The following is an 18,217-nucleotide window of genomic DNA, read 5'->3' on the forward strand; positions in this document are numbered from 1 at the left end:
GGGATCGGGTTACGGAGGTTGGATGTGGGGCGTGTTCGGATGAGGTGGGTTGTTTGGCGGGTTAGTATGTTCCTGGCTCCGTGGCTATCCATCGGTCTTCCCAAGACAACGAACGACATGACTCTGTTTTGCTGAGTTACAGATGAGCCTTCAGATTACGGGGAACTTTTAACCTACCTATCCAAGTCAACAAGCAGTGAGTTAACGTATTGGGAGTGCGGGAGTCCATGCCGCAAGGCTACCTTATTAGAAGTGTCAAGATAAAAGTAGATCTTATGAATGAGAACATATCGCTATCGCTAGGTTTCATCCGTAGTTATAAAGAAGGGAAAGCTAAAAAGCTATTTATAAATAAAAAGAGATTAATTTTATTAAAATAAAGATTGTATACAGAGTGCCGCTTTACACCTAAATAATTGGCTCTAAAGTAAAAAAAAAAAAATCAGATAAATAAAAGAGAATATTAGGTCAAAATAAGTAAGCCAGCCCTTTAAAAAGAAGGTTTACGACACAGAATTAAATCCTCGCTGGGAATATCTGGGAAGAAAACAAACGGGCCAGTGCGGCTAGGGAGATGTGAGCAATGGAAATGGACACTGAGACTTGATCTATGGCGTAACGTCGGGGGCGCCCCTTCTCACATTTGTGTTTTACCAGGGATTCGTGACTAGGGATGCCATTTCTTGCTGGGAGAATTTGAGACGTCCACCTCAAATCCTCATCATCTCCCCTTCGAAAATATTGAGCGCAGTCTAATATACATTCTGGATTGCCTCACAAACATACTTTCACGTCCGCAAGCTTTGGGCATAATTTCCGTCCCCGTCAGCGCCTCGTCCTGCGTAGCCGGGGCGTCGAACCGCTGCCTCAATTGTCTGTGTTAAAATTCTGCATGCAGGCTTGTCAGCTCAAGGCATTCTTGTATACTGTGGCGAAGGTTTAGTTGGCAAATCATACCTCTGGGACAGACAGAATTCTGTACAAGGTTTTTGCTGAAGATCCCGCGAAAGTTCCAGTACTCTTCTCCAAGGAACGCAGTGACATATCCGCTCCGTGACGTATGAGCTTTTCCGTCACAGGCCAGTATGGCCTTAATTCTTCGATATATGTCTGTTTACTGAGACTTCCCCTACGGCTGAGCACGAGCAAGCGAAGAAACCAAGCTGACCAGATGGTTGGGCAGTAGTCATCGACCGGGAAGTTGGGATCGGCACCCTTTTCTAGACAAAGGCTGACCATTTCCACCTTGATTGCACGGACCGGAGCTGCGAATAGCGCATCCATAAGGAGTGGCCAGTACAAATGAGGGCGTTTGACTGGTGGATTGGAGGACCCGATCCTTCTGTGGAATGCGTTCTTGAGTCGAGATATCATGGTCGTCCTGGATTCCGCGATGAAATCTTGCGCAATGCGACGACGTTCGAGGCATCCAACAGTTGTCTTCTCCTTGACATACTCCATCACTCCGAACCGTACCGCAAGTGCCAGGAAGCCATCACCAATCATACCGATCAGAATACGCTTCGGCTTCATTGCTAGGATTATTATGTCCGGTGAACCAGTTCAAGGAACGATAGAAATTCGCGCGTTCATTTTCATCATTGCGTATCAGCTGAGTAGATGCATCGCATAGAGCGTCGAGTATCTATAAAGCTATTCAAGCCGTGGGCAAGAGACGGACTAATCAGGGTAGGGGAGCCCCTTGGTGGACAGAAGAGTGCTCAGAAGCCCACCAAGCTGCTATTAAGGCTAGGCGCCAACAGGCCCAAGAACCTGGGCTAGTCATACCTCCCCCTTTCCTAGAAGAGCAAAAGGTCTTCTTAACAACCGTCAGAAGGGCAAAACGCGCCTACTGGACTACTAAGACCAAAGAGGCTAAGACAGACCAAGACCTATATAAAATCCTAGGCTAGCGGAAGTCTAGCCTAGTAGTCAAGTCTCCACCTCTAATAGTGGAAGGGCAGACGATCAGCAATACCTACGATAAAGCCCAAGCCTTACGGAAGGCTCTGCTAGAGCGATTCAGTACTACAGATAACCTACCTAGGAACCCTTTTACTATCCCAGTCGTTACAAGGCGTCTCATACCCTGGCAGGATATGGTCAGCATAAAAGAAATACGCCAGGCTACTTTAACAGAGACTATAACCCCTAGGTCGGATAGGATTACTACAAAGCTACTACAGTACACCTAGATATTAGTAGCTAGGCCTATACAGCAGCTCTTCCAGGCCTATATCCAAGTAGGCTACTTCCCTAGACCCTTCCGCAAAGCAGAGGTCGTTATGATCCAGAAGCCAGAGAAAACAGACTTCTCTAAGACCGGATCTTAGCGCCCAATATTCCTATTATCCTACTTAGGCAAAGGCTTAGAGCGGCTAATAGCAAAAAGAATAGCCTACCTTACCATCCTAGAAGGGGTTGCCAGCCCACAGCAGGTTGGAGCCCTACCAGGAAGGGCTGCAGTCGACCTAATAACCTGTCTAACCCATGAGATAGAAAAGGCTCTAATCATGGGGCTTACCGCCACTCTAGTAACAATGGACATCAAGGGGGCATTTGATTCTGTCTTACGAAACCGACTTATTATCAAACTACAACAACAAGGCTGGCCTAGTAGTCTAATTAGGCTAATCTTTACCTTTACTACTAGTCGAACAGCCCGGATCAGGCTAGAGGATACAAGCACAGAAGATTTTCCTCTATCCTGCGGGCTACCACAAAGGTCCCCAATATCCCCTATCCTCTTCCTACTATATATAGCTAATATCCTAGCTAACGACCGGAAGCTACGGTTCGGTTATACAGACGATTTAGGTCTACTTGTCGCAAAAACGACGCCGTTAATTACGGGCAGCAATTAACGCCATATATACCCTACGACACTACTAGCTATCAGCCCGTTGCTAGAAAGTAACGCTATAGCCCTAGGCCAAGAGATTACTTATATCCTCAACTAGGGCACTAATAACAAGGTTGCCTTTAACCCAGCTAAGTATGAGGCAGTCCACTTCAGCAGGAGACATAAGCGAACAAGGGACCTACCAGACATACAAGCGAAGGGCCTAACTACTACGACCTCAACTAAACCTATACGGTGGCTATGGGTCTAGTTTAACAAGAGACTCACCTTCCGACACCAATATGGAAACAAAGGTAGCAGCGGCAAAAAAGGTAGCCCAGTTCCTACGGCATCTAATAAACACGAAAGGAGGGCTCCCAGCGGCTGCTGTGCGTAAAGCGGTCATCGCCTATATCCTCCCAATAGCCCTATATGGAGCTGAGACCTGGTATGCAGGCTTGAACAAGCCAGCCCTAAACAGCAACAGCAATACTAGCAGGAGTACTGCTATGCAGATATCTACTATTGGTACGGGACAGAAGGGCCTGGTCCGCAAAGTCGGCAAAGTTATTATAGCAGCGGCAAGGGCTATCCTACCTGTCTAGAGGACCACACCAACTAGCAGCCTCCTTCGAGAGGCTGGCCTACCCACAGCAGAGGTAGCCCTCGAAGCAGCACGACTACGCTTCGCTACACGGCTACAGAAGATAGACTAACAACATCCCTTGATCCCAAGGCTCTAGCAGCAAGGGCGGCAACAGACAAGACTTCAAAGAACAGCTAGCCTCTTACCTAAATACCCAAGGCCTTTACTCATACAGCCGCAATACCCCCAAGGCTCACAAGACCTCATAGCCCTAGAGAGCAAGGAGGATGTAGCTAAAGCCTTCCAAGCCTGGCTCAAGACCGTACCAGACAACCATACAATCGTCTACTCAGACGGCTCTAAAGCCGCTAATAGGGCCATAGGGTTCGGCTTTATTATCTACCGCAAGAACAGACGTATAGCCCAGGGCTGCGGCCGCCTCGGCTTAGCAGAGGTATTTAACGGTAAGGCGGAAAGGGCGAGGGCAGGGCTCCGACGGGCCCTCTATACCTCTCAGGGCTAGCCAATACACATCTACATCGATAATACCAATATCATCCAGGGAATCCGTGGTAAGGTCCCAGACTCCTCACAAGCTACCTTCTTAGAGATCCAGGAGGCAGCTAGAATATACGACATACGAACCTATTAGTCCCCGGGGCACCAAGATATAAAAGGAAATAAAGAAGCAGATAGCCTAGCTAAGGAGGGAACGACTCTACCAGTCCCTAGGGGCCAATTAACTACTCTATCAGGTATTAAGCAACTTACTAAAGAACGGCTACGACGCCAATATAAACGTTAGTAAAAACAAGAGGCAACACCCCGATATACCAGATTAGGGCTTAAGGCCACCCTCGTCTGCCCCCCTAAATTAGCTTTACCACGGACTATCCTCTATTACCTCCTAGCAGCCCGAACAGGCCATGGAGACTTCGAACAGTACCACTAACGCTTCAACTACATAGATGCGCAGCTCGCCTACTCCTATAGAGAGGCAAAGGAAGTAGACTATTTAGTCCACTACCGAAAGACCCTAGTGAGGAGGCAATAGTAGCCTATCCTCCACCCTTCTAGTCCGCTCGAACCTATAGGACCCATAGGATCTTTAGAGCGATACTTCAAGGGATTAATCACTAACTGTCGCAGCGCCACACGTGGCGCTGCCGGTTACTGCCGTACGATACCGCTTTTCACAAGCCGATTACCCGTCTTGTACGGTATATAGATATGATCCTCATACGGATCTTCCACTTAGAGGAATCAAGCCACTTTCTACTATACAAGTCTTCCACCTGCTACCTCGCTTTGTGATACTAACCCACAAGGCTTCCAGGCCTTCCTGCGCATAACAGGCTTCTTCCAGAAGATCTGCCTACGGTATTAAAGGCTAGGCCACAACCTAGCCCTATATTAACGAACTACCTCTTTTAAATAATCAGATTTATATTCCGAAACTAAGGAACCAGCGGGAACTAGGGGCGGATAGAACACATAGCAGCTTACGGGCAAGACTTAGAGGACGTTAAGAGGCGGCGTGTACTATAGGGTAGATAGCTTAAGCCTGCGGCCCTCCACGCCACATACCCCCTGGGAGGTCGGCCGCAAGGGCGGTTGCGCCCTTGCCGCCACGGCGTTAAATACTACAACAACAACAACAACAAAATAGAGCGTCGAGTAGCTCAACCATAGTCCGCTTGTTCTCTGGCTTTGCGTATGATGCTACTTTCAGGCAAGATGAAGCGAAGTTCCTCCGGGCCTCCAGTAAGTCCAGTCTCTCTGATTCCTCGTTGAGTAGGATTGTGTTACGGCTGGGGTCATGCCCGTCTCCGACGAGAACGGCCTTGAAGGCTGCTAAATATGCAGAACAAAGCTTGATCTGGCAATCGAAATCTTTCGTAGCATCCCGGATTTTCTGTCGAACTTCTGGTCTCCGAATATAATCTCCGACGGTCTTGTGGGTATATTGGACCGATCCGAAACTGTCCACACTTGACTTGTCGATCGAGGATGATGTTACCTCAACAAGCCCTCGACAACTAATATTGATTCTGCGACGAGTGGTTTGAACCATTTGGCGCATTCCATCATGTGAGAAATCGTAACCTTGATCCCTTCTGTCTTTGACGTCTTTTGGTGTTTCCATTTCGTCGATCAAATAAATCAACACCGCGGGCGGGGATGTCTCCCATGCTTTCATGAGCTGGAAATACTCCGCTGCGTGATTGAAGTAGAATCCCTGTAGAGAATTGAGCATCGTAGTGTAGAGACCTTCCAGCTCCGGTGGGAGTTGATTGAGTCTTCTTTGCATATCCAAGACTCTGTCGTCGTTCCCCATTCCAGTCAGAAGAGACCTGATCACCAAGTTGACCCACAGGAAAACTCCGTCGGCTTTCGCTGTGATATTGTCCTCTAATTGACCGGCATACTTATGCTCTCGTTTCACGAGACGCTGAAATCCTGGATCCTCGGCAAACCTCGTGTGAATGAAACTTTTGATGTCCTCGTAGGTCAGATCTTCGAGTTTCAAGTTTGGTTTGCCTTCGAAAGCATCTTCGAATTCACTCCAAGGGCGACTAGAGAGGCAAATCTTGATATGATTGCCGGGCAAGAGGCTTGTGATCAGGCCGACAAGGTCCTGGGGATTTCCAGAAAACTCGTCGAGGCCGTCGATGAAAAGACAAAAATTGCTTTCTTTCTGGACTTCGATTATCACGGTCCGTAGCAATTCTCGCAATTCAACCTCTGTTATGCGGGGAGGTCCTTCGTCAAACAAAGACATTGCTTCCCAAGAGATAGGTGCGGCATTAGGTATGATCTGTGGGCAATTCTGGAGAATCTGGAAGATTAGGGATTGATAAAGACCCTTTGACGACGATTCCAACGAGTCGCCGGATGCCCAGAAGTAGAAGGACGCAATGATCAAGGGCCGGCTTCCAGCCCACTCAAGCAGACCACCACGGCATCGCTCGAACTCAGGGCCAGACGATGCAGGACCTTCCATCGTGTCTGTTGGATCTCTGAGCAGTCGGCAGAAAAGATGGATCCGGAAGGCGGTATGGGCACTTACAAACGGCCCTTTCACATATATACCACTTCTGGGAGATCGTGGGCTCTGCCCACAATCTCCTTCTTCCACCTCTAGACGCAGCAATGATAGACCATTATTGACACTTCGTTCCAACCGTACGGTTGCCCTGCTGACGTGTATACCAACAAGAGTATAGTAATTCGGGGTCGCTGTAAATAATAGCGGAGCTGGCCATGGTATTGCTATTTACCAACGGACGGGATTGTTTTCTGCGTAGAGTCTCTGAAGATGAGAAGCGAGGGCTCGCCGACGAGATTGCCTTATTGGGATTCTTTCATGCTATGGGCAGACTGCCGACCCTCGAACCTGGATGTCCGTACGTTGGAGTCTAGAAAGACGCACGGTTAGACTTCACCGAGGCGTACCTAGTAGCTGCTGAGCGGCTTCCGGAGTCAACAAAATTGCTCGAAGACGCAATTTTCCTCTCGGCTGTGCTGACCATTCTGGTGTGCCTGGTTTGCCTTTGATAAAGTGTTGCGAATGTCAATCACGTTGCATATACGAGACGGAAGGTATCGGGAAGGCTGAGCACAGCTCGGCGCGCCGGCATAATATTCCTAAGATAATCGATACCTCCGCTATCAGTCCTGCCCCATCCCAACAGCTTGAACACATTATGCGTCCGAGGTAGTATTCTGACGGGTCGTGCGGTTGATCCTGCATAATCAAGGGGCTACCTTCAGGAGAGAGAGCAGATGACCTCTATCCCTAACCAGGGGGCCAGACTTTACACCGGCTGAAAGGTTGGGCAGGCTTGGTGGAGGGTCAGTCTCAGCTAGACAGGCCTCGGTGCAACTATCAGTCCGGGAGTCCGCGACAACGGCTGGATTCATCTCCGTCCGACAATCATAATTCACGATGCCAGGAGCGGTCCTGGCGGGTGAGATGGCCCAGGCCTTCTTCAACGTTGTGACGTGGCTTACGGGCTTGGCCAGGGGCTTAGAGCAGCAGATTACTGTGTCCATGGCCATGATAAGCCCGGTAGTTGTTCTGTCACGACTATCCTGAAAGGGGAAGAACGCTGCCAGCGCTTCAGGGGCATCTCCGAGGTTCAGAGTGAAGAGTACGCGCCATCAGGGGTTCATATGCCAGAGGTGTTGCCATTGAGCGGTTTGACTACCGGTGCTAGGTTTTGTTTCTACTGCGAATGTGGGAGCTTGTAAGTCCTCTTTAGTTTGGTGAGGTGATGGTTGGAACTGACCGTTGTATTGAGCGACTGAGTCGTTCGCCTGGAAAACAAACTATATAAACCCGCCTCCCTACGATCACGGCTCGACTGATTCTAGACTGCTCATACTCAACCAAATTATTCCTCTTTCGCCGACATGGCTCAACCTCACTTCAAAAGGACGCATGACCTGCAGTCCTATGCCAAGTTCTATTGAGAAAATGAGCGTAGGTAGATGGAGCGCGAAGAAAAGAAATGTCAACGTAAGCGCGAGGAGCAGCGAAAGTAGTAGCAAACATTAATACTCAATTCAACGGCGCTGGTAACGTCACTCGAGCGAGATACTAGGGCCTCAATTATGACAGAGGATTAGACCTCAAGCTATACGTCGGGTACGCTCGTATTATATCTGTCACGAAACAGGAATGGTATCAGCACTTGTCAAGCATCTTGCCACGTGCTTTCTCACGTGGATATCACACTCTCTTAGTATATAGACTGCTCTCATGTGCTCATTCTAGATGGGTTACTTCAAGCCACTTTAACCCACTTCATATGCCCATTGCTGCGTGCCATAACTCGTGACAATATCCTTCGAGGTATTGACTCATAATAAGCAGATGGTCCTCCCGATTTTCCTCTTAGTATCGACGAACTGGATCCTAATCTCATTGGGGCTCTCGCGATAGCCGATTTATACAATGGCTATATTATGGGCGATCTCGTATATATAACGCGGCTTTTTGCCTTAATCCCCGAGATCGATGGGTTTATAGCCGAAACCGCTAAATATACTATACCTGATGGAATCAAGTCTTCGGAACACTGGTCGCCTTGTGCCTCTGTACTTCCTTAGCCTCCTACAGGATCGACCTTACAGCAAGTCGTAATTGCCTTTTTGCAAAATAAGTAGCCCCTGGCTCCCGGTCTAGTTAGATCTTCAACCGGGTAGCTCCGCTTAGCAGGTTATGTTCTAAATGACGTGAACGAATGTGAGTGATCAAGAATAATATGTAAGATGATATCCTAAACTGATAGGAATTCTTATAGGTATTATTCAAGATAAGGAGAGGAGCGAGAATAGCGATACTTGCGAAAGTAGTGATGATGACGGCTTAGCCAACGATGAGAACGGGAGCTCTGATGATGACGACACCGCTCGCGAGAGCTTTCCTCCGGACGGAGCGGTTCGGGGACCTCAATTTATGGATCGACACTGGCCGAGGACCTTCTCAACAAGCAACTCGGCGGCGCCCGGCCCCGCGAAGAGCCCACTATACGCACCAAGTCCTGTTACTAATCTCTCCGTCGATGATGTCGCCGCTTCACTGGATATAGCGGAAGAGTGTTAACTAGACATTTTTGCGCTTCCTACTCCATCCTCAGATCACGCCTCTGTCTCATAGCAAGGTGGTAATGCCATCACTAGTCGGAGAAAACGAGGTCACGAGGCAAGCGAAGATGGTTATGAGAGCGACGATATTTGCCTTCCTAAACGAAAGAGATCACGAAATCCTATTAAGACTACTGTAACAAAGGCTCTTCCAGTAAGGACTTTGCGCGCACTACCTTCTCGAGTCTTGGCAGAGAAGCCAGGCAGGATGGGCGTCCCAGCCCAGTGCGAAAGACATATCCGGCGCTCCTCGAGATCAAAGCCACGTTCTCACGCCTCTAGCCCCTTGAGTTGTCACGATGTCTAACCGTACCTTGATGGGCTTCCCTTGCTAGATGTGGATAATGCCTTAAATAGAGGGAAGCGGACGAGAATATAGCGGGGGCGATCGTAAACTATACCCGAGGTAACTTCGCCGTGTCCGTCTTATTCTAACCATTCTTCAGGAAAACCTAGTTTTTAGAAGAATGGACGAGCTTGCCTCCCTCCTACCGCCACCACAGTGACTTTATCCTCAGTTATATGTCATACCTGTGGCTTCTCTGTAGAGCATTTGCTGCAGATGAGCGATACCGTCGAGGCTCTCATTCGAAGTGGGGCTGAGCTGTCTGGCAATGTAAGGGGATTAGACATATATCAGCTATTCCTCGGGTTCGTCAGAGATTATGCTATGAAGAGGCTTCTACATAGCGCAATCACTATGGGAAACTGCGATACCTTCGATGGAATAAAACAAAAACAGATATGGGAAGTAACTGTCGGGGCTACTAAACTCCGAGACATTTTAAGATGACGAAAGCTTATATGGTAACTCTGAAGATAGCGATAGCGAAAGCGAAAGTGTGAGTTTCGATTGTAGTGATAGCCCTGATATTCCTGAGTAAAAGAGCAAGAGACCTAAGCGTCTTTGTTGGATACCCTTGGACGAATTACGTCTCCGCGTATAGGTTCAAGAGGAAAAAGAGTGGTCGTGGATTGCTGATAAACTGCAGCGAAGCGAGCAGGGTGCCTTCCAACACTGGGCTATCATGAAGAAAAGGGAGGAGGAACTGGGAAAGATGTGAGGGAAATATCGTCTCAGAGGTATGCTGTATTGTCTTTCAGATAATTGAAGTGGATGCAATTGTCCCATTTCTCCTAAAAACAGCCGGATTTCGTGATTTCTGCGCATTTCCAATACATTGCGTCGGCTTTATTGTCTGCTGACCTGCGAGTTCCAGCGGTAAAGCAGTAGGACTTGACCGCGACAAGCCGATAACGGTTTGATGTTTTGCCAGGCGAACTTCTGATGTTATACAGCCACGGAGATTTCCGCAGAACCGGATCCCACAAATGCAGAATCATCGGCGCAGTCGGTGACATCAGCCGCCCGGAGGTAAGAGACAGTTTTAGTCAGCTTGCCGCTTATTATTTACGTGACTATGAGTTCGCGGCGCGATTGTTCTCGGGGCGACATGGATCAAACACGACGATTTACGTCTAGCCAATTCAGATTGTCGAGACTCAAGGGTCGATTTCATTAATCGCTTCACTTTTTTCACACATCTCCCGAGTCATAATGCAAGATGAACTCGCAAAACTACGACGACAGCTTCTGGAAGAGCAGCACCTTCGCAAGGAAGAATAACGCCGAAGCGAGGAAGAACAGCGCCGACGCGAGGAAGAACAACATCGACGAGAGGAGGCTGAAGAATACCTTAACTACGCAAGGCGATACGACAAACCCGACCGGCCGGATTTTCCCTCGACGAATCATTCCATGGGATGACTTCAAGGCGGGGCAAGAGGAGATATGGGATCAACTGTCAAATTCCTGCTCATTCGCTTCGAGACCCGTGTTCCCATCGCCGCATCAATTGGACTACGTCATGTCTCTAATCAGCCCGATCAGCAGCGAGACTGACCTCCGGAACTTCCAGCGCGATACTGTCGAGAACGCGGTTCAGAAGCTCGTCGATGAGGCGTACAGCAACACGCGACTCAGAAGTGACATCGGCTTGCAAGGGACCGTGACTTTCGAGAGCCGCACGAATCTCGGACGGACAGACGGAGCCCTTTCTGAGGCTATCGATCATATATCTACCGAAAGGAATGAGACCGATGCCGCGGCAATAGCACCAAGACCACTAAATCGCAAGTCCCGACGCAGAGCTAGAGGGAAGGGCAATCGGGCAGATCAGTTCTGCATTTACCGCACCTCAGATGGCCGAAATATTCCGGCCGTGGTAAGCTGCAACGTGACGAGGTCGTCACCGGTCTGGGGTCGGAGGTTAGACCAGAACGCGACGTAATAAACAAGGACGGTGAGGGGTTTGCGTTTGCATCGAGATCGCTCGTTGCCGCTGTTGTGACCTCGCTCTTCTCGTACATGATCGGGAAAGGCATCTAGTATCGATATGTGTGCACAGGAGAGGCAATCGTCTTCTTAAACATTCCGGACGACCCTACCATCATATACTATTCTTTGCGCGTGCCTAACCTGGACTTTCTTGATGATGACGAGAACGAGCTCCATGGCACAGCTGTCGCGCAGGTCTTTCGTTGCGCAGGTCTTTACTTTCATCCTGCAGGCCCTACGTGCTGAACCGCCTCTCTTGTCTTGCCACGACGCTGCTGTGATTCTTGACACCTGGGCTGAGAGTACGACGTGTTAAGAAATATTCCTGAAACAGTGCGTAAGGACAAGGAAGCGCGCCCCTCTCCATACAAGTCCCAAGGCGAGCGAGGATTCCAGCGCTCGCCGATTTGGACACAGTGTCGCTGCAAGCAATCCGACGGCAACGCAAGGCATCGAGACGATAGTGGTGACGATGGAGAAGGAACATCTCCGTCACCAAACCAATCACGATCGCCTCATACCCAGGGTAAAGCTATCGACACTTCAGGTCGGCCAGAGAAGAGGCGCAACAAAGCAGGGGAGGCCGACAGCATAGCCAAGGCACTCACCAAAATATTAAAGGCCGTCCATCTTGCACTACGCAATGCCTGTTTGGACTTGCGAGTAGCGGGCGAATTGAATGACGCTGTCCGAATCCCCAGGATCACGGACATCAGCACCTTAACTGATTAGACTTTCTTCGACTCGTCCGTACTCAACTCACCAAGGACCGTGGCCCTGACGCCGATGTTGTGCCACGTCACCTGTCCGGCTCAATTGGCTCACTCTTTAAGCTCAGGCTTTCCCGCTATGGTTACACTCATGTTGCCAAAGGCGTTGAGACACTCCATTTGGCCCGCGTGTGCCATGAGAACGAGGTGCACGATCGACTTCGCCCAATTCAGGGAAAACATGTCCCTCTCTGCTTGGGACGAATACATGTGGTCCTGCCGTAATATTGCAACAGCGGCGTGTACAAGCTTGTCTTGTTCCTCAGTTGGGCTGGGACACCTCTATTTGACTCGATCAACAGAGCAATCACCGCGAATATCGACGCGATTGCCGAGACGTATAAGATAGTAGACAAGCTAGGGGTCATTCAGGGCGACGCGAAGCTATACAACGTCTTGCGTGACACAGCGAGTGGTTGTATCATGATAGTGGATTTCGAGCGGGCAGAGGTTAGCTGCCGCCCTCCGCTCGGCTTTCTTACATGCCTCTAATGTTCAAAGCAAGAAAAGAAAGCGGGCGGCGCTAGGTCAGCCGGGAATGTTAGAGAATTGAGGGAAAGACGGTCTTGCCAAAGAACTAGAATCCATCACGAGCCATGTTTCAAGATATATTACGGCGTCGCAGCGGGGAACCGCTGTCAGTGTGGCCAGTAAGGTCAAGATATAAGATAGCTCGACCTGATTGACTCAGTGTGGTTTCTTTGCTTTGAAGACATCTTGATGTTTGAGATTTATTTAACTTCGCGGACGAGAACAAAATCCAGCTTTGTTGTTGTTGTTGTTGTTCTATTTAACGCCATGGCGGCAAGGGCGCAGCCGCCCTTGCGGCAGACCTCCCGGAGGGTATGTGGTGTGAAGGGTCGCAGGCTCTAGCTATATACTATATAGTGCACGCCGTATCCTGACGTCCTCCAAATCTTGCTCGTGAGCTACTATGTGTTATATCCATCCCTAGTTCCCACTGGTGCCCTAGTTCCGTTATAACCATCTGGTTTCTTAATAGAGGTAGTTTGTCGTTTGGAGGATAGGTTATGACCTATCTCCTAGTACCGCGGGCAGATCTTCTGGAAGAAGTCTGTCACGCAGAGGAAGGCCTGGAAGCCTTCAGAGTCAGTGATTAGCCCCTTGAAGTAGCGATCGAGGGACCCTATAGGTCCTACGGGCTCCTGGCGGCTGTAGGGGTAGAGGGTGGGCCACTGTTGCCTCCTCAGTAGGGTCTTTCGGCAGTAGACTAGATGGTCTGCCTCCTTAACCCATCCACAGGAGCAGGTGTCTATAGCCTATCCAGGGCTCCTGGATCAGTACTATATCGATCTGATCCGCCCAGCAGAGCTCTAGGAGAGCTGTATGAGCTGGGATTCTCTTCCCCACGTTACACTGGGCGACTCGTAGTACCCGTGGGGAGGCTGGCCTGAGCCTACTGCTCTGAGTCGAGGTCGAGGTGGGTGTAGGCATTAATAACGTTGTAATCAGGCTTCTGCGCCACCCGCTGAGCCCTGCTGCTTGAGGTAGCTAGGGTAGGTTGGCTGGGTAGGGGGGGTAGGACTGGGTCGTCAGGGGCTTGCAGCCCTTCTGCTTCAGCCCCATTCTCATCTTCATCCATGCTGCTACAGCTAGCCGCATCACTCACGTCCGCTACAACAATTGAGTCCTGGGTAGGGGTAGGGGCGCGTGGGCGCTTTGAGCCGGGCTGATGGCTCGTTAGGCCGTTGCTAGGTTGCTGGGTGTTGCTGGCTTGGGTGCCAGCCTGGCTGCTCTGATAGAGGGCCTCATAGGCCTTCTGACCAGCCTTACGGATCCGGGAGAGTTCCTTCCGGTCTGGGAGGGTAGGGGAGCCATTAACCACTAGGGGCCTTGCTGGACAGTCCTTATGGTTAGCTTGGAAGGGGCCGGAGCAGTTGGCGCACTTCGGTCTAGCTATGCAGGGCCCAGTCTCGTGGGATCCCGAGGGCCTGCTACAGTTGCTACAGAGTGGCTGTCGGTGACAGTATCGGTTCGAATGATATCCCTGGTATCCAGGATCATGTCTAATTAGGGTCTTCTTCTTTTGGATAAGCTGAGACCTACTGCTTTGGTTAAACAGTCTAAAGGGTAGTACTTCCACAGAGAAGGAGATAACCCAGGAAACTTCGTTTATAATAAGGTTTACACCTAGCCGGGACTACTGGGCCCGGGTAGGCTTACGTCCTGTTTAGGCAAGGACCTCATCTTCTACCAGAGTAACTAAGTCAAGGGCGTCGCCATCAAGAGTCCACATCTTAGCAGGGCAACGTAGGACGACGTAAGTAAACGATTTAGTAGGGGTCTCAACCTTATAAGCTCTAAGACACTCTACTAGTTTTTGTTTATTTACAAGGAGGGCTTACTAGACCTGCTTATTTAGGGGTCTTAGTAAGTAGCCAGTTACAATATGGTAGATATGTAGGATATCTGCCAGCTGGAGCCTAAGGGCCTAGCAGACTATCCGGCGTAGGGCAAAGGGGGCATGCTTCCTAGCAGCCGCTAGGCCCTCTTCTAGGATACGGGTAAAGACCCGGAGGTCCTCCTTCGGTTAGGATAGAGCCTAGGCCCGGGTCTCCGTCAGACTCTGTATCTGGACTTCGGGCCGGGTAGGGATTCGGGTACGGGTCGGGGCTACGGCCACGGCTATAGTTAAAGCCGAGGCTACTACGTCAGTCCATTTCCGGCTCGGAGCCGGAGCCATAATCTCGTTACCCATAATCCTCTTCAAAGCTTGGATTACATAGGTTATAGCTTCTTTTGCAATCTGCTTCCTAGGCCCCTCAAAGCAAGAGATCACGTTATCCACAGACTGAGCAATAGCCATAAAGACGTCCTTTCGGGCTTCATAGTGCTTAGCCTCTTCATCAAGAGCTGTAAGGACAGCTCCAGTAGCTGTCCCAGTCATAATCGAGGGCCCCTTAGCCATTAAAGGGGTTATTGTTGGGGCGTCGGGCTGGCTTCCCACGAGGCTGGGCCGGAGTGGCTGGGCCTCGGTTTCGCGGCGGCGTTTAGCCCTTGAGGATGGGGGCGGCTCTGAAGAGGTTCCAGAGCCTCGATCAGGGCCGGCCGATGAGGCTGGCAACGGCCCAGAGCCCGCCGGAGGCTGCGAGGCCATCGCGGGAGGGCGCCGGAGGAGAGGTGAAGGGTTTTCAGCTGTTAAGGATTTTGGTGGTAGCCCACTTATTACACTAACAGTAGATGCCAAGAAAAATTAAGCGAGAGGGAAGTTGAACTGGCCGGAGTAAGTAGGAGGAGAAAGAGTACGGCGAGGATACGTAGCTCTCTAAGCTTGAATGACTTCTTCGTCGTGCTCAGCGTTATCTCGATCTACTGCTTGAGATCGTTGATCGTTATATAACGATTAGCTTGCTACTGCTCGCTTACTGTGTATGCTACGGTTTAGCTTCTAGTTGATCTTTTTACCTACGGCTCTCTCGAAGACGAGTCGAAAGACCTTCTAGTATGTGCCTAAAGAGCTTTTTTTTTTTTTGATTCCGCGTTTCTTCCTGCTATTCTTGCCGACCTTCTGGCTTATGACCTAGTTAAAGAAATTATACATAAGGCTGAGCGACATCTTTGCGTAGTAGTCTTTCGGATCGCGTTTGAGAATATAATAGAACTTGTAAATGAGTAGTATTAGCAGGTTGAAGAACGTACGAAATCCGCGAGCACGTACTGTCGCCACTGCTCCTCCACGGTATCGAGAAGTACCGTCGTCCTAGGGCTGTAATCCTGGTAGGCGAAGGGGTCCCCATTGAACGCCTCGACCTTGCGTCGCTAATGCTCGGATGACTGAATATTGCTATCAAAGAGCCTGATTTGGTCTTCGATATCCAAATCGGCATCGTAGATATCGTCGATATCGGTTGCGTCGGTGCTCGAGTCACCTCTTTGATCCTTCGTATGGAGACGTCGTCGTCGTCGTCGTAGTCGTTGCTTTCAACTTCGGCAGCGAATGATGTATCGAAATCGTAAGTGTCTACGTTCGTACGTCGGCGCTTCGGCATGGTGGAAAGTAAGGCGGTAGTCGGGAGGGGATGATCGAATAACTCGGAAAAGTCTAGCTTTGAGAGCGGATGGATCGAGGAATCGGCTTACTAGGTAGTATAGTGCTCGTAGATTATATAATACGAGAAGGTAAGCTATGGTAGGGCCTATTTTAACGGCTATATTTGGCTATTAGAAACCGATAACTATATAAAGAAGGACTAGGGAGTAAAGACTTAATAACCTGGCCGTAGCCGTGTGAACTGTTTAGGACGGTAGTGTGGCTGAGATACTATGGCAGGTACTCTGGGGTATATGTATGGGACGGGAAAGGGAGAGGGTTGCTTGGTGGGCGTGGTGCCTGAGTCTAAAGCGGCGACTGATTCGTGGCAGATGATCCGCTGGATTCGGCGGCAGAAGCTGCCTAAAACGGCGGCAAACTAGCCGTCTCTTAGTTTAAGAGAGTAATGAAAGTATTATAGCTAGCTAATTATAATAAGATATATTTATAGAAGTTAAGTGTTACGACCCAACATGCACGACCAAGAACAGGGCCTGCCCCGCAGGCTTACGATGGTTACTACGCCATACATGCACAGGACAAGGGGACACAAGGCACCCTCTCACGGAACGGAAGAACTATGGTACAAGTCACGTGATGATAAGATAAGGATCATTTGGGATCAATATGATCCAACACGACTTGGGGGCTAAACGATCATTCTGGATCAGAATGACCCAAGACGACCCAAGGGACAAGGGACATGTTCAGGATCAGGACTTGTATATAAGGATGGACTTGAGCTGGACTCTAGGACAACCTTCCATAGCTCTTCAGCAATTAACTTCGTATCAGGATTAACATCCGCTTTCAGCTACTACCTTGACAAGACTACGATTGATCACCGAAGCCTTACCCACCCTTACGATTGACAGACATAGCTTCCCTGAAGCTATCCCCGACTACGATTACTGTTACCAGTTCCGCAGCCTCAACTTCTGCAAACTACCCCTACAACTAGCTGGCCGTAACATTAAGGCTATAGAACTAATAATAGTATCGTAGTCGGAAATAGCTTTAAGAAAGCTATATTTATAAGTTGTAAGATAAAAAGTCTTTAATAATTAATTATAATTAATCTTTATTAAAGAGATTCTTAAGAAAGATAGCCAAAAGTGATTATAAAATCTAATATAAAGTTCATTATTAAAGAAGCTATAATAAGTCCATTTTAAAGCTTAGCTTAAATTTATTTTATATATAAGTTAAGTTCTGGTTTTATTTAAATATATCCTTTATAATTAGAACCGATATTATTATATGTTACGGAACTGGTAACAGTATTCGTAGTCGAGGATAGCTTCAATAAAGCTATGTCTGTAAGTCGTAAGGTGAGGGAGGCTTCGGTAATCAATCGTAGTCTTATCAAAGAGGTTCTCAGGGAAGATAGCTGAAAGCGATCATAAGTGTCACGGTAGCAGGCAGGTTGTTTGGCAGGTGGATGCTGGGCAGGCGGATCAGACAATCTATTGCTACGGGCAGGCTCTATCCTAAGCAGGTACAGGCTCTGTTGACAAGACGTAGCTCAAGGAGCCACGTTTCTGGACATGCGCGACAGAATACAGGATGCAGAGTTTTATCCAGCCTCAGGCTTACGTAACCCGGCCACCGGGTTACTCAACACCAACCTCAAGGTTGGGGTCTAGGACAGCGGGTCTGTGACAATAAGATCTAATACGAAGTTAATTACTAAAGAAGCTATGGGAAGTCTGTCCTAGAGTCCGGCTCAAGTCCATCTTATATACAAGTCCTAGTCCTGAATATATCCTTTGTCAATAATCAGTCCCTCTGATCGGGTAAGCGCTTATTACTTAGCATAAGCGCTCATGGCCCCACTATAGTTACTTATATCTTATCTTATCATTATGTAACTTGCACTATAGTTCTTCCGTTCCGTAAGAGAGTACTTAATATCCTTTATTTCCTATAACTAAATATAGTGCGTTTGTTACGAGCTGGACAAGGCAACCAACTGTGG

General features: G+C 49.1%; 4 protein-coding genes across 4 annotated transcripts; 1 reads left to right on the forward strand and 3 right to left on the reverse strand.

Annotated features, from left to right (window-relative positions):
• Positions 1-516: 516 nt before the first annotated feature.
• BDP81DRAFT_512041 (uncharacterized protein) lies at positions 517-1,533 on the reverse strand (the record flags this gene model as incomplete). The annotated part of the gene is made up of 3 exons (XM_060595783.1): positions 517-752; positions 787-862; positions 958-1,533. The coding sequence occupies 3 exons, from the start codon at positions 1,531-1,533 to the stop codon at positions 517-519; spliced, it is 888 nt and encodes a 295-aa protein (XP_060437501.1).
• A 3,623-nt stretch (positions 1,534-5,156) lies between these two features.
• On the reverse strand, positions 5,157-6,210 carry BDP81DRAFT_466727 (uncharacterized protein; the record flags this gene model as incomplete). Its single annotated transcript, XM_060594433.1, has 2 exons — positions 5,157-5,279; positions 5,353-6,210. 2 exons carry the CDS (start codon positions 6,208-6,210, stop codon positions 5,157-5,159), a joined length of 981 nt encoding a protein of 326 aa, XP_060437502.1.
• Positions 6,211-10,534: 4,324 nt separating this feature from the next.
• Positions 10,535-12,680, forward strand: BDP81DRAFT_512054 (uncharacterized protein; the record flags this gene model as incomplete). Its single annotated transcript, XM_060595784.1, has 9 exons — positions 10,535-10,589; positions 10,791-11,305; positions 11,380-11,427; positions 11,470-11,613; positions 11,651-11,720; positions 11,753-11,834; positions 11,966-12,081; positions 12,151-12,401; positions 12,438-12,680. The coding sequence occupies 9 exons, from the start codon at positions 10,535-10,537 to the stop codon at positions 12,678-12,680; spliced, it is 1,524 nt and encodes a 507-aa protein (XP_060437503.1).
• Positions 12,681-15,729: 3,049 nt separating this feature from the next.
• Positions 15,730-16,198, reverse strand: BDP81DRAFT_456161 (uncharacterized protein; the record flags this gene model as incomplete). The annotated part of the gene is made up of 3 exons (XM_060593133.1): positions 15,730-15,810; positions 15,849-15,968; positions 16,079-16,198. The coding sequence occupies 3 exons, from the start codon at positions 16,196-16,198 to the stop codon at positions 15,730-15,732; spliced, it is 321 nt and encodes a 106-aa protein (XP_060437504.1).
• Between the last annotated feature and the right edge of the window lie 2,019 nt (positions 16,199-18,217).

The sequence above is a fragment of the Colletotrichum phormii genome (genome assembly GCF_030913505.1).
Source record: "Colletotrichum phormii strain CBS 102054 chromosome Unknown BDP81scaffold_49, whole genome shotgun sequence".
Classification (NCBI taxonomy): Eukaryota; Fungi; Ascomycota; class Sordariomycetes; order Glomerellales; family Glomerellaceae; genus Colletotrichum; species Colletotrichum phormii.